Here is a 23,798-nt window from a genome sequence, read left to right on the forward strand (position 1 = left end):
ACAATTGTTCATAAAAGAAAGTAATGAACAGTTAGACTACTGATTCTTAAAAAAGGATCGATCAGGCAGACGCAACATAAATTTGTGTAAAGAGTTATCGAACAGTTAAACTTCTGAAATTGATTCGGCACTCAAGAAATCCTGCACCTGTTTGGTCGAATGAAACCATCTCTGAGAGCCATTTTTCAAAATGATTCTAAGACAAGCGGGGTAACGAAGAGAGGGTTTAAAACCTTTATTATACAGCTCAGACATGACTTGTTGAAACTTGAAGCATTCATTAACCCTGACATCTGCTCTGTACCTACTTCCAAGCACCTTAAAACTGTGCCCTCTGGTGTTAGCCATTTCAGCCCTGGGAAGAAGCCTCTGACTATCCACATGATCAATGCCATAGTTTCCACATCCTTCCTGTAGTGAGATGACCCGAACTGAGCACAGTACTCCCAAGTGGGATCTGACCAGGGTTCTATATAGCTGTACCATTACCTTTCAGCTCTTAAACTTAATCCCAAGGTTGATGAAGGCCAGTGCACCGTATGCCTTCTTAACCACAGAGTCAACCTGCGCAGCAGCTTTGAGTGTCCAGAGAACTTGTCCTCTGATCCTCCACATTCCAGGAGTCTTACCATTAATACTATATTCTGCCATCATACTTGACCTACCAAAATGAACCACCTCATACTTATCCAGGTTGAGCTCCATTTGCCACTTCTCAGCCCAGTTTTGCAGCCTACCAATGTCCCGCTGTAACCTCTGACAGCCCTCCACAGTATCCACAACACCCCCAACCTTTGTGTCATCAGCAAATTTACTAACCCATCCCTCCACTTCCTCATCCAGGTCATTTATAAAAATCACAAAGCGAAGGGGTCCCAGAACAGATCTCTGAGGGCACACCACTGGTCACCGACCTCCATGCAGAGTATGACCCATCTACAACCACTCTTTGCCTTCTGTGAGCAAGCCAATTCTGGATCCACAAAGCAAGGTCCCCTTGGATCCCATGCCTCCTTACTTTCTCAATAAGCCTTGCATGGGATACCTTATCAAATGTCTTGCTGAAATCCATATACACTACATCTACTGTTCTACCTTCATCAATGTGTTTTGTCACATCCTCAAAAAATTCAATCAGGCTTGTAAGGCACGACCTGCCTTTGACAAAGCCATGCTGACTGTTCCTAATCATATTATGCCTCTCCAAATGTTCATAAATCCTGCCTCAGTAGATCTTTTCCATCAGCTTACCAACCACTGAAGACTCACTGGTCTATAATTTTCTGGGCTATCTCTACTCCCTTTCTTGAATAAGGGAACAACATCTTCAACCCTCCAATCCTCCAGAACCTCTCCTGGCCCCATTGATGATGCAAAGATCATTGCGAAAGGCTCAGCAATCCCCTCCCTCACCTTCCACAGTAGCCTGGGGTACATTTCATCCAGTCCTGGAGACTTATCCAACTTGATGCTTTCCAAAAGCTCCAGCAGATTCTCTTTTTTTAAAATGTCTATATGCTCAAGCTTTTCAATCCGCTGGAAGTCATCCCTACAATTGCCAAGATCCTTTTCCGTAGTGAATACTGAAGCCAAGTATTCATTAAGTATCTCTGCTATCTCCTCCAGTTCCATACACACTTTTCCACTCACACTTGATTGGTCCTATTCTCTTACGTCTTATCCTCTTGCTCTTCACGTACTTGTAGAATGCCTTGGGGTTTTCCTTAATCCTGCTCACCAAGGCCTTCTCATGGCCCCTTCTGGCTCTCCTAATTTCATTCTTAAGTTCCTTCCCTCTAGCCTTATAATCTTCTAGATCTCTATCATTACCTAGTTTTTGAACCTTTTGTAAGTGCCTCTTTTCCCCTTGTCTAGATTTTCAACAGCCTTTGTACACCACAATTCCTGTACCCTACCATGCTTTCCCTGTCTCATTGGAATGTACCTATGCATAATATCATGCAGATATCCCTCGAACATTTGCCACATTTCTGCTGTATATTTCCCAATTTATGCTCTCAAGTTCCTGCCTGATAGCTCCATATTTCTCCTTACTCCAGTTAAGCGCTTTCCTGACTTGTCGGTTCCTATCCCTCTCCAATGCTATGGTAAAGGAGATAGAATTGTGATCACTATCTCCAAAATGCTCTCCCACTGAGAGACCTGACACCTGACCAGGTTCAATTCCCAATATCGTATCAAGTACACCCTCTCCTCTTGTAGGCTTATCTACATATTATTTCAGGAAACCCTCCTGAACACACCTAACAAACTCCACCCCATTTAAACCCCTTGCTCTAGGGAGATGCCAATCAGTGTTTGGGAAATTAAAATCTCCCACCATGACAACCCTGTTACTGTTACACCTTTCCAGAATCTGTCTCCCTATCTGCTCCTCGATGTCCCTGTTACTCTTGGGTGGTCTATAAAAAACACCCAATAGAGTTATTGGCCCCTTCCTGCTTCTAACTTCCACCCACAGAGACTCAGTAAACAATCCCTCCATGACTTCCTCCTTTTCTGCAGCCGTGACACTATCTCTGATCAGCAGTGCCAAGCTCCACCTCTTTTGATTCCTTCCCTGTTCTTTCTGAAATATCTAAAGCCTGGCACTCCAAGTAAGCATTCCCGCCCCTGAACCATCCAAGTCTCTGTAATGGCCACAACATCATTGCTCCAAGTACTGATCCACACTGTAAGCTCATTCGCTTTGTTCATGATGCTTCTTGCATTAAAATAGACACATCTCAAACCGCCGATCTGAGCACATCACTTCTCTATCATCTGCCTATCCTCCCTCTCGCACTGTCTACAAGCTTTCTCTATTTGTGAGCCAACAGCCCTTTCCTCCATCTCTTCAGTTCAGTTCCCACCCCCCAACAATTCTAGCTTAAACTCTCCCCAATAGCCTTAGCAAACCTCCCTGCTAGGATGTTGGCCCCCCTTGGATTCAAGTGCAACCCATCCTTTTTGTACAGGTCATGCCTGTCCCAAAAGAGGTCCCAATGATCCAGAAATCTGAATTCCTGCCCCCTTCTCCAATCCCTCAGCCATGCATTTATCCTCCACCTCACTCTATTCCTATACTCACGGTCACATGGCACAGGCAGTAATCCCGAGATTGCTATCTTTGAGGTCCTGCTTCTCAACTTCCTTCCTAACTCTCTGTAGTCTGTTTTCAGGACTACCTCCCTTTTCCTCCCTTTTCCTCCCTATGTCGTTGGTACCAATATGTACCGCGACCTCTGGCTGTTCACCTTCCCACTTCAGGATATTGTGGACATGATCAGAAACATCCCGGACCCTGGCACCGGGGAGGCAAACTACCATTTGTGTTTCTTTCCTACATCCACAGAATTGCCTGTCTGACCCCCTAACTATAGAGTACCCTATTACTGCTGCCTTCTTCTGAGCCACAGGGCCAGACTCTGTGCCAGAGGAATGGTCACTGTTGCTTCCCCCTGGTAGACCATCTCCACCCCCCCCGCCCCGCCCAACAGTACTCAAACAGGAGTACTTATTTTTAAGGGGGTCATCCACCGGGGTACTGTCTAGTGTCTGGCTCTTGCCCGATCCTCTCCTGACTGTTACTCCCAATTATCTGTCTCTTGAGGCCCCGGCGTGACTACTTTCCTATAGCTTCTCTCTATCACTTCCTCACTTTCCCTAACCAGACGAAGGTCATCGAGCTGCAGCTTCAGTTCCCTAACCTGGTCCCTAAGGAGCTGCAGCTCGACACACCTGCGCAGATGTGGCCATCCAGGAGCTTGGGAGTCTCCCGGACTTCCCACATCTGACAGCCAATACAGAACACCAATCTCACAGACATATTTCCTGTTTCTATTCTTCACTGGTAATCTCACCTCGACCCGTTATCGCCGAAGACCCGTTGAGCCAAAGCCCTTCTACTCTGTCTCCCTCTACTCTTTTGCTCACTCTGTAAAGCTGTCTCCTCCTAAACTCTTCGCGCTGGTGTAACTCACTGACGTCCACATGCTTGCGCAGTCATCCCTCGATCAAAATAGATTGTCATTTCCTTCTAATAACAAAGTATGTTAACTTCACTGAACAAGATAATTGATTTCCTCAAAGTACTATATCGGAATAATATAACCTAACTTTACATCCTGACAACACTTAGTAATACTTGTTCACTATTTATTTATTCTGCTTAGAATTATAATTCATATAATGACTTAAAACCTCACTAATCTCCAAGAATATCAAGCTTAATTATGAATTAAATTTCTCAGTTTTAGTCTCAGAGATGAGATTCTCCTTAATAATTTTTCAAGTACCGTAGGCCATCATGTTTGTTACAGGATAAATTTGATGACGATTCTGATCGTGCATGGAAATCTATATATTATTGAAAAAAATGCAGTGATCTTCCACAGATATAAAACCATACGACATAGGAACAGAATTGGGCCATTTGGCCCATCGAATCCGCTCTGCCATTCGATCATGGTTGATCCTTTTTCCCCCTCTTCAGCCCCACTTCCCAGCCTTCTCTCCGTAACCTTTGATGCCATGTCCAATCAAGACCCAACAACCTGGCCTCCATAGCTACCTGTGTGATAAATTCCACAAATTCACCACCCTCTGGCTAAAGAAATTTCTCTACATCTCTGTGTTAAATAGATGCACCTCTATCCTGAAGCTGTGCCCTCTTGTCCTGGACTCCTCCACCATGTGAAACATCCTTTGCCTATCTACTCTGTCTAGGCCTTTCAACATTCAAAAGATTTCAGTGAGACCGCCCCCCCCATCCTTCAAAATTACAGCAAGTACAGACCCAGAGCTATCAAAGGTTTCTTGTATGATAACCCTTTCATTCCCAAATCATCCTTGTGAACCTTCTCTGATTCCTCTCCAATGCTAGCTCATCTTTACTTAGATGAGGAGCCGAAAAGTGTTCACAATACTCAAGGTGAGGCCTCACTAGGGCCTTATAAAGGCTCAACATCACATCCCTTCTCTTATATTCTAGACCTCTTTAAATGAATGCTAACACTGCATTTGTCTTCTTCACTGACTCTACCTGTAAGTTAACCTTTAGGATGTTCTGCAGAAGGACACCCAACTCCTTTTGCATCTCAGATTTTTGGATTTTCTCCCCATTTAGAAAATAATCTACGCATTTATTTCTACTACCAAAGTGCATGACCATGCATTTACCAACATTTTATTTCATTTGCACTCTCTTGCCCAGTCTCCTAATCTGTCTGTCATTCTGCAATCTACCTTTTATCTTCAACACTACCTCCAGCAATCTTCATATCATCTGCAAACTTGGCAACAAAGCCATCTATTCCATCATCTAAATCATTGATATGCAACATAAAAAGTGGTCATGACACTGACCCCTGCGGAGCACCACTAGTCACTGGCAACCAACCAGAAAAAGATCCTTTTACTCCCAGTCGCTGCCTCCTACCAATCAGCCAATACTCTAATCATGCTAGTAACTTTCCTGTAATACCGTGGGATCTTAACTTTGTCAGCAACCTCATTTGTGGCCTTCTGAAACTCCCAATCTACAAAATCCACTGCATCCCCTTTACCTATCCTATATATAATCTCCTCGAAGAATTCCAAAAGGAGTGTCAAGCAAGATTTTCCCTTAAGGAAACCATGTTGACTTTGTCCTATCTTGTCTTGTGTCACCAAGTACTCCATAATCTCATTCTTAACAATTGACTCCAACATCCCAACCACAGAGGTCAGGCTAACTGGTCTGTAATTTCCTTTCTGCTGCTTTCCTCCTTTCTTAGAGTGGGGTGAGATTTGCAATTTTCCAGTCCTCTGGCACCATGCCAGAGTCCAATGATTTTTGAAAGATCATTACTAATGCCTCCACAGTCTCTACCAGTACCTCTTTCAGAACCCTAGGGCAGCGGTCCCCAACCACTGGGTTGCGGACCGGTACCGGGCCGCAAGGCATGCGCTACCGGGCCGCGAGGAAACAATATGATTTGGCAATAGAAGTCAGCTGCACCTTTCCTCATTCCCTGTCACGCACTGTTGAGTTTGAACGCACGCGAGGTCATTACCCCCGCGTCATCCATGTCAGCGCGGGAAGGAGTTCAACTCCTCGAGCTTGCAAATGACGGCGGGCTGAAAAGTATGTTTGACATAACATCTCTGCCGGCATTCCGGATCAAAATCAAGGCTAAATATCCTGACATAGTCACGGAAGCAATGAAAACGTTGCTTCCGTTTCCAACATATCCCTGCAATGAATGCAACGAAAACTAAATTGCGGAATAGACTGGACATAAGGAACCCCCTTCGAGTATCGTTGTCTCCCATCACCCCTCGATAGGACCGTCTTGTTGCAGGAAAACAAGTATTCAGCCCAGGGCTCCCACTGATTCTGCGATATTGGTGCGTTGCAATGATTTTATATGTTCATACGAGGAAAATATGCGCTGTGTGTTTAATATCCAAACGTTACGTAAAATGTTATGATGCTATTGACTTATAAGTGACTTATATAACCATATAACAATTACAGCATGGATATAGGACATCTTTGCCCCTCTAGTCCGTGCCGAACGCTACTCTCACCTCGTCCCACCGACCTGCACTCAGCCCTTAGCCCTCCATTCCTTTCCTGTCCATATAGCTGTCTAGTTTAACTTTAAATGATAATATCGAACCTGCTACTGGAAGTTCGTTCAACACTTACTTCAAGCTCCCCTGATAATTGACTTATCGCTATATTCATGTGAGGAAAATATGAGCTGTGTGTTTAATATTAAATTAGTCAGATAAACCCTTTTAGAAACTAAATTGAGTGCATTAGCCACTTATCACCTATATTCCGGTCGTGATTAACACAACCCACCCCTGCGAACAGAATTGCCAAGAACGATATGCAGAAAAATATGGGCACGTGCACGCATGCGCACTAGTGTCCGCGCAAGGCTTCATGGTCATTGTAGCCTTAACGGGGGAAACACAACGTATTTGACTGCTACTCTTGTCCGTTGGCAACCATCCTCCCCGCCCGGTCAGCCGGTCCGCAAGAATATTGTCAATACGAAACCAGTCCACAGTGCAAAAAAGGTTGGGGACCCTGCCTTAGGGTGCAGTCTATCTAGTCTGGGTGACTTATGTACCCATAGGTCTTTCACCTTTTTGAGCACTTTCTCCCTTACAATAGTAACTGCACTCACTTCTCTTCCCTCACACCCTTCAACATCAGTGAAGGCTGATGCAAAATACTCATTTTGTTCATCTGCCATCTCCTTGTCCCCTGTTATTATTTCTTCATCCTCATTTTCTAGCGGTCTTATATCCACTCTCATCTCTCTTTTATTTTTTTTACATACTTGGAAAAGCTTTTACTATCCACTTTGATAATGTTTGCTAGTTTACTTTCATATTTCAACTTTTACCTCCTAATGATTCTTTTAGTTGCTGTCTGTAGGGTTTAAAAAACTTTATAATCCTCTGTCTTCCCACTAATTTTTGCTTTGTTGTGTGCCCTCTCTTTTGCTTTTACATTAGCTTTGACTTCCCTTGTTTGCCATTTGAGTATTTCTTCATTTTTGGAATACATCTATCCTGCACCTTGCTTATTTTTCCAGAAACTCACACCATTGCTGCTCTGCTGTCATCCCTGCCAGCATCTCCTTCCAATTTACTTTGGCCAACTCATCTCTCATACCACTGTAATTTCTATTACTCCACTGAAATACTGCTATGTCAGACTTCACTTTCTCCTTATCAAATTTCAAGTTGAAGTCAGTCGTATTGTGATCACTGCATCCTCAGGGTTCTTTTACCATAAGCTCCCTAATAGCCTCCAGTTCATTACATAACACCCAATCCAGTATAACCTGCATTGAGATATAACACTTTGAGAACAATATTTCCTACCCTTTTGATTCTGCATCCTGAGTGCAGTGATACTCGCCCTAACTAGCTGCAGTTAATGGCCTATCATCTGCTTGCCCTTTCTGACAATCTGATTGCATGCTTTTTCACCATCCATCCTATCCTAAGTCCCTTCACTCTGGTTTTTATCCCCCAGCCAAATTAGCTTAAACCCTCCCCAACAGCTCTAACAAACCTGTCCACAAAAATATTGGTTCCCCTCAGGTTCGGGTGCAACCTGTCACTTTTGAACAGGTCATACCTCCCGCAGAAGAGGTCCCAATGATCCAAGAACCTGAAGCCCCACCCTCTGCACCAGCTTCTCAGCCACACATTAATCTGCCAGATCATCTTCTTTCTGCCCTCACTGGCGCATGGCACAGACAGCAATCCAGAAATTATTACCTGGGAGGTCCTGCTTCTCAGCTTTGTACCTAGCTCTCTAAATTCTCTTTTCAGGACCTCTTTGCTTTTCTTTCCTATGTCATTGGTACCAATATGTACCAAGGCATCTGGCTGCTCTCCCTCCCTCTCCAAAATGTTGTGGACATGATCCAAGATGTCCCTGACACCTGCACCTGGGAGGAAACATACCATTTGGGTGTCCTGTTCACATCCATGGAATCTTCTGTCTGTTTCCCTGACTATTGAATCCCCTATCACTACCGCTTCCCTCTTCTCCCTCTTTCCCTTCTGCACCATGGACCTATACTCAGTGCCAGTAACCTGGTCATCCCCACAACAATATCCAAAACAGAATACTTATTTTTGGTGGGAAATGGCCACAGGGGAGCTCTGTGCTCACTGCTTATTCACGTTTCCATTTTTCCTGACAGTCACCCAGCTACTCACCTCCTGCAACTTCAGGGTGACTACTTCCCTGTAACTCTGATCAATTATCTCCTCATTCTCTCGTAAGTCCCAAAAGTCATCCAGCTGCTGCTCCAGATCCCTAACATGGTCTTGAAGGAGCTGCAGCCAGATGCACTTCACGCAGATTTAGATATGGTGATATAAAGTAGTTCTTAGCAGATTTATTGCTGAATAACCCCTCGTATCTGTGTGAATCCATTGGTCACACACTAAATTAAAAGCTGAAAAGGCTTGTGATAAGTTAAAGTTCCATAATAAATGCAAATTACTTGCCAGCATCTCCTTTGTTTCATGCATGTGGAGACTGATTACCATAAAGGAATATATTCTTGATATATATTAAAAAAATTGAAAATACTTTTGGCATCTCTTACAATGGAGTGCAACCCAGATTTGCGAGATTGATCTCTAAGCTAACGGAATCGTCATCTATTTATCTTGTTTAGAGATGCAGCCTGATAACAAGTCTTCCCGGCCCAATTGCACCCAAGTGACCAATTAACCTACTAACTCGTATGTGTTTGGAATGTGGGAGGAAACCGGAGCACCCCGAGGAAAACCATGCAGTCATGGGAATAATATACGAACAGTGACGGGATTGACCTGGGTCAACGGTGCTGTAAATAGTGTTATGCTAATTGATAGGCTACTATGCTGCCCTAAATCTATAGTTCACTATAAGAGTTAAAGAAAATATCAGACCAAAAAAAGCCATTAATTGTACCAAGGCAGATGGCCAGGTCAGAAGATTGTACAATACAATAAAATCTGAATGACTAAAAGATTAATAAAGAAGGAAACTTAGAATTAATGATAAAAATGACAAAAGTTTTCATTTTACATATCTACTGAAAAGGTCAACAAAGTGACCATTAGTTCTATCAGTCGTTAGTCTTGGAAATTAATAACAGAAAATGAGATAATGAGTGAATTACACAGTTATTTTAATCAGTCTTTGTTATAGGAAATGCAATTTACATTCCAGAAATAGCTACAAAATGGGTATTTGGAGGGTGGAATGAAGAAGGGAACTCAGGAAAATCAAGCAAAAGTGCACAGGTGCTGAGCAAATTATTGGATCTGTAGGGTGACAAGTCTCCTGGTCTTGATGGACTTCATTCCAGGACCTTAAAAGAAGTGGCTGGTGAGCTGATGCATTAATTTTAATTTTCCAAAATACTGCAGACTTGGGGAATGTTTCCATTTGCAATGTAACTCTTTAATTCACAAAGGAGGACAGTAGCAGGAAAGTACGAGACATTTAAATTTAGCATGTGCCAAAAGAAAAAGTAATTCATGGCAATCAGGCTGACATGGTTTTGTGGAAGGTGTATCGTATGTTATCAGTTTGTTGGAATTCCATGAAAAGTAATGTATGCTGTGGATAAAGGAGAAGTGATTGATGAATGATGCTTAGATTTACAAAAGGTGCCACATCAAAGATTGTTGCCATGGTGTAGGAGAATGATGCATGTGGAAGATTAGCCCACTAGCAGGCTCAGTGGGGCTTTGGTTGGTAAGATGGTAATGAGTGGTGTACTACTGGAGCTGGTGCTGGAGTTTTTTAATAATTTATATAAATCATCCAGAGGAAGACATCAAAGGTAGGGTTAATTTACAGATGACAGGAAAGATAGGCTGGTAATAAGTTGTGAAGAGGTTCAAGGAGGCTACAGGGGTATAAATAAAAGTTAAGCCAATGAGTGGCTGGGATCTGCTAATGATTTAATCTGGTGCTGCCATCATTGTATAATACAAAACAGGTCAAAATAGATCCTGATGCAGAGAAAAAATATAAATTAACCAAATTAATTGGTGCTGACCAGATGACAAATGTGATTCTTCAAAGGTGGTGTAAGTGAAACTGTCACATTATTTTAAATCAATATTTCTTGAAACTTAATGACATTACAGTGAAACCAATTCTTTAAGCTGAAGCAGTTTCATTTTTGAAAGGTAAGCTGCATACTCTGTGTTATGCTTTTAAAGTAATTCTCTTGCTTGTTGTCCTACTCTGTCTTGTTAAAATTGAAGTCAATTCTACCTTAAGCCAATTGGAAAGTACCCTGTAGCTGCTGTCTTCAAGTTAACTTCTGTATTAAGCAATATCCTGCTTTGAATAAGCACAGCTAAAAGTTTGGCTGAGGTTCGGACATTGAAAACTTTGGAATAGTGAATTGTATGTAGAGTGTGCAAGTCAAAGCTGGAGATAGAACAGAAAATGCTCCTATAATGTTATAAATTCTTGAAATCAATGGTTTAGCTTCTTTAAAAATCCAGTGTTTTAATCAGGTTTTCACAAGAGAAAATTAAATTACTAACTAATGAGCACATACAAAATGCTGGAGGAACTCAACAGGCCAGGCAGCACCTATGGAAAAGAGTAAACAGTCAACATTTCGAGCTGAGACCCTTCATCAGGAGGTCTCGGCCCAAAATGACGACTGTTTATTCTTTTCCATAGACGCTGCCTGGCCTCTGAGCTCCTCCAGATTTTTTTGTGTATTGGTTGGAAATCCAGCATCTGCAGATTTTCTCATGTTTGTGTTACTAACCAATGATTACTGTTTTGTTTAGAAGCAAACATGAGGCCATCAGAGACGGGCTCAGATTCCAGTTCCTCTTCTGCTGGGGCACAGTCTGGAGTGCCAACGCAGGTGGTACAACAGGTTCAGGCATCACAGCAGGTGAGTGAAAGGAAGAAAATAATGAAGAGAATCACCATAGCCTAATTTCAAATTTATTATTGAATATTTTGTGTAGCTTAATGAGGCTCCGTTACTCAGTCAAAAGAGATCAAAATAAAACTCTTCTTCTGTTTTTTGTTAACATTGTTAAAGACAGGATGAAAGCAAAGATGCCATCCTTGTTTTTTCTTGGTGGAATTTTCAACCATTGTTTATTCCTTTTGGCTGTGGAACTTTTTTGATTAATCAGTCTGATGGTATGAACATTTACTCTTCTACTTTTTCCATGTAACTCATAATAAGTTGTACATCTTTAAAAGTGTGATTATAAACAGTCTTCAATATTTTGCATTTGCATTAAATATTTTTGATAGATTAACAACTTGTCCTTTCTAATCTAAAACCAGAAATAAACTGCAGATTCTGGAAATATGGAATAAAACAAAAAGGGCTAGAAATTTCTGGTAGTTCAAGCAATATGTGCAGCAAGAGAAACTAAAGCTAAAATTTCAGTATTTTATCATTTCTTACATCATTTTGTTTTTTGGTCACTGATTTAGCCTTCATGACAGATTTTGTGAAGTGAATCACTTAATGTTTCTTTTTAACTGCCGTGCTGGTTGCTATCTGTAATGTTTCCCAGCTGAGAAGATGAGCAGGAACACCATATTGTACTTACTGCATTTAATCAGTGGGTCTTGTGTTAGAGGAAATCTTCTCTGTGCATAAGCTGTTCATTTCAGCTATTTCTTCAACATTTTGTTGAACTGCAAATATCTATAAAATACAAATAACATATAAACCTCTGAGCATCCTCTCATTATTTCAGCAAATCACTATTTCAAAATCAAACAAAAACTTGACTCCCCGAATCACTTTGTTACTTCTCTTCTAGTTCTCTAGCAGTCTGATATAAAATGGTACATTAAAATCCTTAGTTCCTGTAAACTTTCTTGTGAATTTTTGTGTAATTGCATTATTTACACTGTTTTTTAAAAAAATCAAACCTACTGATAACAAAAGGGCCCTCTTTTGACGAGGTTTATATTCCAAGTACAGTTATTATCAAGGTAAGTATGCCATATACAACCCTGAGATTCATCTACTCCTGACAGCCACAAAACAAAAAAAACATGGAACCCATTCAAAGAAGAACATCAATACCCCCACGCACAAATGACAAGTACATCACCCCCCCATGTGCAAAAAACAAGTTGTATAAATGGCAAGAAGAATATCAACTGCCCCACGCCAAAAGAACAAACAACTTAGCAAACGGCAAGAAAGAACAAAGCAAAAACACGGAATGTCAAAACACAAAATCGAAAGAGTCCAATCCACAAACTATAAACCCAGAAATTCGGTACCATCCTCCGACAGTGTCATGGGTTAGAGAGAGACCATTTGAATGCGGGATCTTCCCTCTGGAGCAACGGACGAGAGAGAGACAGTCACACACAGACACCTTCCTCCAGCAGCAGTGAATGAGAGGCTGATAGATGGTGTTGAACACTCGCTTGCCTTGTGCACTGGGCTTGGTGTTTCAATCTTTCTCGACACTTTAATTGGTGAGATCGGCGAGAAGTAGAGTTGATCATGGGCTCGCACCCTGTCTCTAAGCTTCTTGGCCTCAAGGCCACTCATCTCCTGGAACTTTCTCAGTAAGGTGCCAGATCACTCAATTGGCCCGTAATAGGCATTCTGTTAGTCTCATGAGACCATGGATTTGCGCCTTGGAAGGTTTCCAGGGCGCAGGCCTGGGCAATGTTGTATGGAAGACCTGCAGTTGCCCATGCTGCAAGTCTCCCCTCTCCACGCCACCGATGTTCTCCAAGGGAAGGGCATTAGGACCCATACAGCTTGGCACCGATGTTGTCACAAAGCAATGTGTGATTAAATGCTTTGCTCAAGGACACACACACTGCCTCAGCCAAGGCTCGAACTAGTGGCCTTCAAATCACTAGATGGATACCTTAACCACTTGGCCATGCGCCAGCACGCCAATTGGCCCGTTAACACACCATTAAACTGTATATCACAGGATTCAACAGTACCAGAATCATTTTTAAACAAAAAGACTACTTAAAAGAAGTGAAAGAAATAGTTTTGTGGACCATCTGGAACGTGTCGCTCGAGGTAACAGTGTTCACTTGCACCATCTTGACCAGACTGCAAAGTTACTCATCTCTTCCTACCACAAAAAGAGCAGCCTTAACCGTTCTATTTTGCTCCTGCAGGTAAAACTGTTCCTCAAGGCTCTCAAAGGCTACTTCCCCTTTCAATCTTTTTCCTTGAGTTTTTAATCTAAGATTTTTTTTCTGTCTGTGCCTGCTGAATTTCACCCTTTATCTTTCACAATCCTTCAATCTCATCAGTTTAGGAAAAAGACTTTTGGTTTTCTTTTCATAGTTTTCCAAGAAACACTGAGGTCTTGTTTCAGGACATGTCTTTTTGTACTATTCCTTGGTAACTTTTGCTCTAAATAAAATTTTACACCTCAGTGAGAATATGTCAACTCATCCATGACTTTATAAGCTGGAGTATAGAAAGTTCAGTTTACTGCGACCTTAGTTTGCAACTTGTAGGTCATTTATTTTCACCATAAGCCTATGATTCTATTTATAATTTGCTGACACATGCTTCAAGGTTCATTTCAAACAAATTGAGTCAAGCAGTCCCATGTATCAAATAAAGAAGGTAATTAAGCTCCTTCGTTCATATTAACCATTTAAATGGAAAGATGGTAGTTTAGGAAAATGAGTAAAAAGCAAAATAATTCAGATTCAAGTTTATGGTTGTTAAAGGCATTCACACAATGAGCATTAATGCCATGAAAGTTAGCTTCACATGACAGTAGCACAGTACATTACAAGAGGGCAGACTCAAGTTAACATACATTTCGATTAACACAAATTACACATAATTGGCACATGCAATGCTGATATTTCATAAAAGTGTGAGATTTTAGATTATTTTTACATGTGTGAATTTAAAACTGCCTTATCCCCTCAATGTCCCATTGACTTTGCCAGCCTAATATCTGTTTGCTGTTCTGCAGTACAATCACAGTTTATTAAAACTGAACAGTGAGGAAGAAGATCTACTAAACCCAGAAATTACAAAATACCCAAATTGTTTTGTGCATAAAATATATAATGAGTCCCTCAGTAACTGAATATTTACAATTTAAAAAAAAAATTGGAACAGGAAAATTATAAGAAAACAGTTTTTGCACCTTTGGTTCCACGTGTTTTTCTTTGCAGTAGTTTTAATTCTATGCAATCAACATTTGAAGGATGTGTGAAAAAAATTGTATGGTTTTACATAACTCTTGGGAAGAAAGATTCCTTTAATAATTTGGGCTTCAGTATCTGGAAATATTTTATAAACAAAATTAAAATAAAATATTTTATTTTGTTGGGGAAAAACTTGTGGCTGGCATGGAGTACAAGTGATGTGAATTTCTGTTGAGGATACATCTAAAGAGTATAAAATTATCCCTTGTTGTAGTATCTAACTGGACAAATTCTACTGGCATTTTTAATAAATTGAAAAATGCTATTTGGTTTATTAATAGACTTCTATAACAAACAGAACCTGTTACTGAAGTCAATCCGAACTCCTATCCATATTAATGCTGTAGTCCAAAGATAAAGTTTGCTGCTTCTCAGTGATAGCAGGGGTAAAATTGCATAGTCCTGGAAAATAGTTTATTGAACTACAGTTTGTGATTAGCTTGGGTCTGCCTGACTCAGTACAGTTAGAGAACCAAATATATCCTGACAGCTAATTGCCACATTCAGCATCAAGTCAGAGCTAACCACACTGTCAGTTATCTTAGTGCATCAGCAGGTGGCCCAGATAAGATAAATAGCAAATATCTGGTTGATATGCTTAAAATTAGAGTGCATTGCTGCTGCAACATGTAGGAGAAGTCATTGTGGAAGTGAATGCAATTTGGCGGAGGAATGGCACAGTGGTGAAGCTTTGGTGGTGGAGATGGAGACTATCCTCTTTCTGCTGGGTCTCAGTAGGCCTTTCCATCTAAGGCACTCAACAACAACTGGGGGAATTAGAATTCAACCCAGAGTTCCTGGATGAAATTTCCCTAACTGAACATATTCACAGGCATGAAGCTGGTAGTGAATATGTATTCCAAATGTTATACTGTGTTAACCCTTTAGTAGGCTCAAATATTCATCAGCTGCTGGTGGTGTAAGCAGGCACCTCATATTTTCCCCCATCTCCTCCAACCACCCTAGCAAATTACAATTCTATTACCCTTTGTCTGAAGGGTAAAAGCACAAGAGCTACAACTAAAGCAGATTGTGATAGGTGAAAGTGGAGGAGAAGACTCTCTCAATTTGATATTCACAGATATCTAGTCAAGTGTAAACAGAATGTGTACTGTAGAATCTAGTATTGATGTAGAGATTTGCCAAGCGTAAGTGGTCCTCAGCCATGGTCAGGGGAAAGGATAGCCTAGTTGCCAGCTGTCTTCAGCGTGAAATTGCACACTGATTCTGCTATAATGGATCCAAAAAAGGACATGGGAAGGAAGATCACAAGAGAAGGCTGATGAGTATATGCCACGAGCATTAGCAGGGCTACCGAAAAACCAGCATACAGTGTCATTAAGTACAGATGAGTCTTGTACCAAACTTGCAAAATCCACAACTTCATTAGCACACTTAAGGACCCAGTGCTCATGCAGATTCTCTTGTCTGAACTTTCATTGTAGTACAAGATGAAGCCACCCAACTTGTTTCTGTGTTGGAAGTTTATCAGGCTGATTAATTCGTGCTGATACAGTAGTATTTCTGTGTTATATTGGCTGTCCTGTTGTACATACTGTTTATTATAAATTACTATAAATTGCACATTTAGATGGAGATGTAACGTAAAGATTTTCACTGCTCATGTACACGAAGGATGTAAGTAATAAAGTCATTTCAATTAAATTCAATTCATATTTCTCCCACATAAGTGTTTCTTCTTGTTTTACAAGTACTGCCTTCGCAGCTATGAATACCATATTCAAAACAACTCTCTAGGTGTTCTTCTACACAGCAAGCTGTTTTTCAACTCACTATTGGATTGTTAAGACATAACCACAGAAGGGTAACAGGAGTTCTATGGAGAACAGATCTACTATCCTATCTCAAGAGTTCCCATTACTGCCACTTTCTTCAACCGGCTGTTACCTATTAAGCAGCTAGGCCAGACTTACCATTTGGAAAAGATGTAGTTGAGTGTTTGGTCTTCCAGGAATGTTCAAGATAATTTTGCAAGACTCTCTTCAGCTCCATTGTATGTGACCGGCTTTTTACTAGTTGTTATGTAGCCAGTGGGCGAGCACTACACCAAAGCACCACTGATAAAGATATATAGAAGATGGGCATTCTTTGATGTTTGTAAAGTATCTGGCTAACTTTAAAGTACAACTTGATCAGTTCTCTGAGGACAATGCAATTGTTGGTGAAAGGTCAGAGTGGCTGAGCATGTTTAGTGAGGGTTTAAAAAAAACATTTGGCTCCTGGGTTCTGTTTTTACAGGTGTCCATAAGTCAATTTTGTCCCTAAGTTGGAAGCTACAAAATAATCACTCAATGTTGTAACCATAATGTAATGAATAATACCTAAATACATAAGACTGATAAGAAAGAATAATTTCTAAAGAGTGAGAGAGAGAGAAAATGAACTAGTTCTTCTGTCAGTAAGATTGAACATATGCAGATAATACTTTTGAATTTAATATGTTGTTCTTAGGGATATCTTTTTGTTTGACATTACAAACTATTAATTCATCATCTGAGAAAGGTTGTTAAGTGTAATTAGGTAATTTCCTTGCCCATGATGGACCTGAGACCTTGGAGACTTAATTGGTCTTGAGTCAGTGTTCAGAACTCCCAGGCTTTCCCTCTTCCACCTGAATACACTAGATTGGAAAAGTAAGCTAGATGGAGGGACGGTAGAGCAGAATTGGATGAAATTCTTACAAGAAGTAAGGAAAGTGCAGGAAAAATATATCCTAGAAAAAAGAAAATCATGAATGGAAAAATGGCACAAATGTGGCTAACGAGAGAGGTTAAGGCTACAATAAAAGCAAAAGAGAAGGAAGCAAAAATTAGTGGGGAAACTGAGGACTGGACGACTTTTAAAAACTTATCAGAAGGAAACTAAGAAAGTCATTAGGAAAGAAAAGATGAATTATGAAAGGAAGTTGGCAATTAACATAAAAAGGATACTAAGAGTTTTTTTTAATATATGAAGAGTAAAAGAGTGTCACGGGTAGATAGAGGACTGATTGAAAATGATGCTGGAGAAATTATAATGGGTAAAAAAGAGATGGTAGAGGAACTAAATGAGTATTTTACATCAGTCTTCAAAGTGGAAGACATTAGCAAAATACCTGATAACCAGACGTCTCAGGGAATAGAATTAGGTACAGTCACGATTACTAGAGAGAAAGTGCTTGGGAAGCTAAATGGACTAAAGATAGATAAGTCTCACAGACCGGATGAGGTGCACCCACGGGTTCTGAAGGAGGTGGCTTTGGAGATTGTGAAGGCATTAGAAATGATCTTCCAGGAATCAATAGACTCTGGCATGGTTCCAGAGGACTGGAAGGTCACAAATGTAGTTCCACTGTTTCAGAAAGGAGGGAGGCAGCAAAAGGAAAATTAAAGGCCTATTAGTCTGACATCAGTAGTTAGAAAGTTATTGGAGTCGATCCTCAAGGACGAGGTTACGAAATACCTCGAGGATCATGACAAGATAGGCCCAAGCCAGCATGGTTTCATGAAGGGAAGATCCTGCCTCATCAACCTATTGGAATTTTTTGAGGTAATCTCAAATAAAATTGATAAGGAAGAGGCTGTGGATGTTGTGTATTTGAATTTTCAAAAGGCCTTTGATAAGGTGCCGCAAGAGAAGCTGCTTAATAAGATTAGAGCCCATGGAATTACAGGAAAGATATTGGAATGGGTGGAGCATTGGCTGATAGGCAGAAAGCAAAAGGTGGGAATAAAGGGATCCTATTCTGATTGGTTGTCGGTTACTAGTGGTGTTCCGCAGGGGTCGGTGTTGAGGCCGCTTCTTTTTACAACGTATATTGATGATTTAGATTATGGATTAAATGGTTTTGTGGCTAAGTTTGCAGATGACACCAAGATAGGTGGAGGAGCAGGAAGTGTTGAAGAAACAGAAAGGTTGCAGAGAGACTTGGTCAGTTTAGGAGAGTGGGCAAAGAAATGGCAGATGAGATACAATGTTGAGAAATGTACGGTTGTACATTTTGGAAGAAGAAATAATCGGGCAGATTATTATTTAGATGGGGAGAAAATTCAGAAATCGGAAGTTCAAAGGGACTTGGGGGTCCTCGTGCAGGATACCCTAAAGGTTAACCACCAGGTTGGATCAGCAGTAAGGAAAGCGAATGCTGTGTTGGCATTCATTTCAAGAGGAATAGTGTACAAGAGTAAGGAGGTGTTGATGAGGCTCTATGGGGCACTGGTGAGACCTCATTTGGAATACTGTATGCAGTTTTGGGCCCCCTATCTTAGAAGGGATATTCTGATGTTGGAGAGAGTTCAGAGAAGATTTACGAGGATGATTCCTGGAATACAGGGGCTAACATATGAGGAGAGTTTGTCGGCTCTTGAACTGTATTCATCAGAGTATAGAAGAATGAGAGGGGATCTCATAGAAACATTTCAGATGTTGAAAGAGTTGGACAGAGTAGATGTGGAAAGCCTGTTTCCCTTGGTGGGTGAGTCCATGACAAGAGGCCACAGTCTTAGAATTAGAGGGTACCCATTTAAAACAGAGATGAGGAGAAATTTTTTTAGCCAGAGGGTCATGGATTTATGGAATTCATTGCCACATACAGCTGTGGAGGCCCGATCATTGAGGGTGTTTAAGGAGGAGATTGATAGGTATCTAATTAGTCAGGGTATCAAGAGATATGGGGAAAAAGCCAGAAATTGGAACTTGATGGGAGAATAGTTTAGCTCATGGTGGAGTGGTGGGGCAGACTCGATGGACCGAATGGCCTACTTCTGCTCCTTTGTCTTGTGATCTTGTGATTTCATGTAGGTCCATCCTACCAGAACACCAGAATGTATTCAGAGATTCTGATGAATGAAAATGGCATATAATCATACAACCTAAATCATAACTGACACACTATGTTAGGCTTTTGCTTGACTGGGATATGTAATGGCTCTCCCAATTTAGACTTTGGTCCCCAGATTTTTCTGGTCAGAACTTTGAAAAGTGGTGGTGTGACTTTACCATATCCAGATTTGATACCTATTTTGATGCTTGGTGTTTTGTTTGGCCAGGTAAAATGGGATAGGTTGGTGGGTAAGATGGGTAGGTACGTTATGTGTTTATTAGCACTATATAATCTTTTGATTAGGTCAGAATATCTTGATTGGAAAGGGCTTTGTTATTTCTCGTTCTTTCTTCCTAACATCAGCAATTCAACCAGTCCATCAATTCCTCCTATGCCAGCAGTTCTCAATCTGGGGTCTACAGACCCCTTGGTTAATGGTAAGGGTCCATGGGGTAAAAAAAGGTTGGGAACCCCTGTCCTATACCATTGCTCTTTGAATAACTCATGGTAGTATTTGAAACCTTGTGATTGCTGGGCTTTTTGGAGTGGCTCATGCAGTAAAGTTGTTGCTTGAGCACACAATGGTCTTACTCTATAGGGTTGTGAGCAGACAGCATTGCATTAGATATGTTTGATTTGCACATCAGAATTTAGGGTTATGAAGTGTTAGTCCTTGTCATCAGTAGCTTTATTTTGTTAATATGTAGTTTAAAATACAGATGGCACACCTGTGTATGTAAGTTGAAGGCATCATGAATGCTACTGGAATACTAGACATTAACTTGAATGATGCACAGGTTATTTCTGTGTAACAGATGGATATTATGAGACTAGAATCCCTTCAATTTTCCATATGCAAGTGACATGAGTGTGGTCAGTACATCCTGCAACTTTGGAAAGTGTTCAAAAATAGCATAGACTTTTTTCCATAACTCTCCGATGATTTAGAGTGCTGAATATTAAGCTTCCTTGGAATAGAGAATATCTGTGACTGTACAGAATTGTAGAGCAAATTTTGAAATGTTGCAGAAGTTTGCAGCTCCAACTTAGAACAAGCCATATGTGTAGAAGTTGTAGATTGTGTAGATGGTGACTGTAATGGTCTTTGATTATGCAACTGTTCTCTGAAGTAGGTTTGTAATTGTGTTGGACATATCCCTGAAGATGCCATTAAACAGTTACAGCTGGCTTGTATGATTCTTTGCTGAGGTGTACATTGAATTTCTCCCTGGAAATCCTTGATGGATATGGTTCTCAATTGAACTCTTCCAGCATATCTCTATTAACTCACTATCAGTGAATATCCACTTAAGATCAGTTGACATGAAATAAATGCAATGAAAAAAGTCAACAACTAATCTGTATGTACTGAGTGTTTCTGAGAAATAAAGCAGGTTAAGGCATGATCTATCCAGTTTCTGAATGCTTGATCCTCCGTACATGTTAAATGTTGCATTAGTGGTGACACTAAACTCCAGTATTCAGTTTATTTATTTATTTATCTTGTGTACATCAAAACATACAGTAAAATGTGTCACTTGCATTAACAACCAGCATAGCCTAAAGATATGCAGGGAGACGGCCTGCAAGTGTCTCCACACCAGCATGTATGGCAAGGGAGGCAATAGATCAGTGTTACATACAGGTTGAAATCTGCCTCCTCGAGGTATTTCTAATGGGCAATAAAATTGCAATCACTAGTTTTCTTTCTAATAACAGGCTACAAGTGTGCACTTACGTGCAAATTAGCACCCAGAATGCCCGAACAATATTCATTTTGTGGCCCTGCACTGTTCATGATAAACCTGACTAACCCTGTCACTTATCCTCTTACAGATGTGCATGATAGGAAGTGACAGCAAGTGATTGACTGGTTTAATATTCCTTGGGTTTTGTCAATAAGACTGTGGAAAATCTGAGCATGGTTTATTGGTAAAGGTATTTTCAACAATTCAGCTTTCATTTTAGATACGGCTTAACTGAACACACATCAGGGAATGGAATTCATCTGACACTTCTAAAAATGAGAAACGCCAAAAGTAATTAATTTAATACTTATAATTTCTGATTTTGTGTTTCTTTTTGGAATCTTCTGAAGATTAGTATAATGTCAGAAAAATTCTCAAGTTGACCTTTATTTTAATATTTTTGAGAAATTTTGTAAAAGTTGTACCATTGCTCATGATGATTAAAATCTTTATTACACGGGTTTTGGAGGTTAGTTGAGATATCAGCCTTGTCTATTTAGAACTTGGGTGTTACATAATAAAGTGTTCTTCCATGCAAAGTCACAATAAGTCTCATTCGCTCCCTCCAAAAACAGTGGAATGTTGCAAATTAAATTTTCAGTTTATCAAAGGAACATTAAGTTAGGTAAGTAGAGTTGAGGTATAGATCAGCCTTGACCTAACTGAATGGCAAAGCAGATTTGAGAACCTGAATGGTCATCTCTTGTTCTCATATATGTAGATCAATGAACATCGAGCAAAGTGTTGATCCATTATTCGACTCTGGGTTTAACTTGTAACACTAACATATATGTAAGTGGAGTTTGTGGTATTCAAAATGAATTCTGGGCTTTCTTGAGACCTGCTAAAATGAAAGTTATGCAGTATGTGATTACTATAAAAAGTTTATAGTTAGCAAGCTGATTTCCTTTGGCTTGTCTAGGTTTTTTTGCCATGCAGGAAATAGCATCTTTCAGGGCAGTAATCATAGAACGGTCAGATTATGAGTAAACTGTAGCACAGGAAAACCTAAAATCTTATACATATTTTATACTTTTGAAAGAGCTGTGTTGATAGAGATGAAGGAAGGTTTAAATGGATTGGAGCAAGTTATTTGGTAACAATTCAGAAGTCAAACAATAGCTTTAATGGAATAATGATGGAAAAAACAAATAAATCTATAACAAAGTTCACAAATTCATTATAAATCTCTGTGGATTAATTGAATGAAATAACAGAGATTGAAGATAAAATATATAACCTGCTGGAAGAAAGGTAAGGCTCATTGCAGTGAATACAATGTATGTGAGTTAAGAGAAACCAACTCTGGCCACAGAGGCAAAAATACAATTATTTCTGTTTCACAACAAGGTAGTATGATTTTGAAACCAACAATTAGCTCGTACTAGAAAACAACTAATAATTAATTACTCCAAGTGTTGTAAATCAAATGCCTGCCCCATAAAAGGAATGAATAGGCAAAAGTCATCACTGATAGAGGAGGTGGAAAACCCCATGCCAAAGGGGCTTTAAACTGAAATTCCAGATTTAATAGCATCTTGTATTTATATGGCACCTTGCATAATCTCTCAATACGTCACAACATTTTACAACTATTTCAGAAGTGTATTACTACTGTGGGAGATGTAAGTGTACAGCAACTTCCCACAAACATCAAATGATGGTGAGTGAATAATCAACTTTTAGTGGTGATGCCAGAGAGATAAATATTGTCCAAAATACCAGGAATAACTTGCTTGTTTGAAATAGTGCAGAGAGATCCTTTATGTCATCTGAGGGAACTAGTAAGGCCTCAGCTTAATGTCAAACCCTAAAGATAGCCCCTGTGACTGCCCAGTACATGATAAATGTCAGTCCATATGTACATATTTAAATACTGTATTAGAGTTGGACCTGAACCTGTAGCCTCAAACTCTGAGACAAAAGAGCTGCCAACAAATACGTTTGTAGTTGCAATGTATCAAACACAGAAACAACAAAAAAAATCCTGGTAGTACCAAAGCCTCTTGGCAATGTGTTGAATAGTTTTTTGCTTTTCTTGATGCACAACATTAATTGCAAGACACACAGTCAGTTTACTACTCTGCAGTAGCGTAAATAGGATTTAAACCGGTGTGGTGCCTGAGTTGGCAGAGAAAGGATAAATTAAGAATAAAGCATTATCCATTTGGTTATTTTTAATGTTAGGATTTTCTTTACCTGTTGAAATTTAAAATAGATAATTTAAAATATGCATTCATATAATAATGCATTTTTTCCATTCCATCAAAACCAAATTACATTGAACTATTTTTTTTTGGGTTAACTCTTGTGTTGCAGCTGGTAGTACTACAGCCTCTCATTTCTCTGGAGATCAGCTGCAGAAAGTAATCCTGACCTCCAGTGTGCCCTGTTTATACATTTTCTCAGTACTGGACTGAGTTTCTTCCTGTCCTCATAATTCTTAACATATCCCCGACTTCGGAGTGTCAGTGCGTTAATTGAC

General features: G+C 40.2%; 1 protein-coding gene across 7 annotated transcripts in view; it reads left to right on the forward strand.

The window, feature by feature from the left end:
• Positions 1-23,798, forward strand: part of LOC134339478 (MHC class II regulatory factor RFX1-like) — a 197,211-nt gene that overhangs the window by 96,049 nt on the left and 77,364 nt on the right. For all 7 annotated transcript variants that reach the window (XM_063036020.1, XM_063036022.1, XM_063036027.1 and 4 more), the window contains one exon: positions 11,338-11,447. In XM_063036020.1, coding sequence (XP_062892090.1) covers positions 11,338-11,447 — 110 coding nt within the window. The remainder of the gene's footprint in view (positions 1-11,337; positions 11,448-23,798) is intronic.

This window comes from Mobula hypostoma, chromosome 29, assembly GCF_963921235.1.
Source record: "Mobula hypostoma chromosome 29, sMobHyp1.1, whole genome shotgun sequence".
In the NCBI taxonomy this organism is placed as follows: domain Eukaryota; kingdom Metazoa; phylum Chordata; class Chondrichthyes; order Myliobatiformes; family Myliobatidae; genus Mobula; species Mobula hypostoma.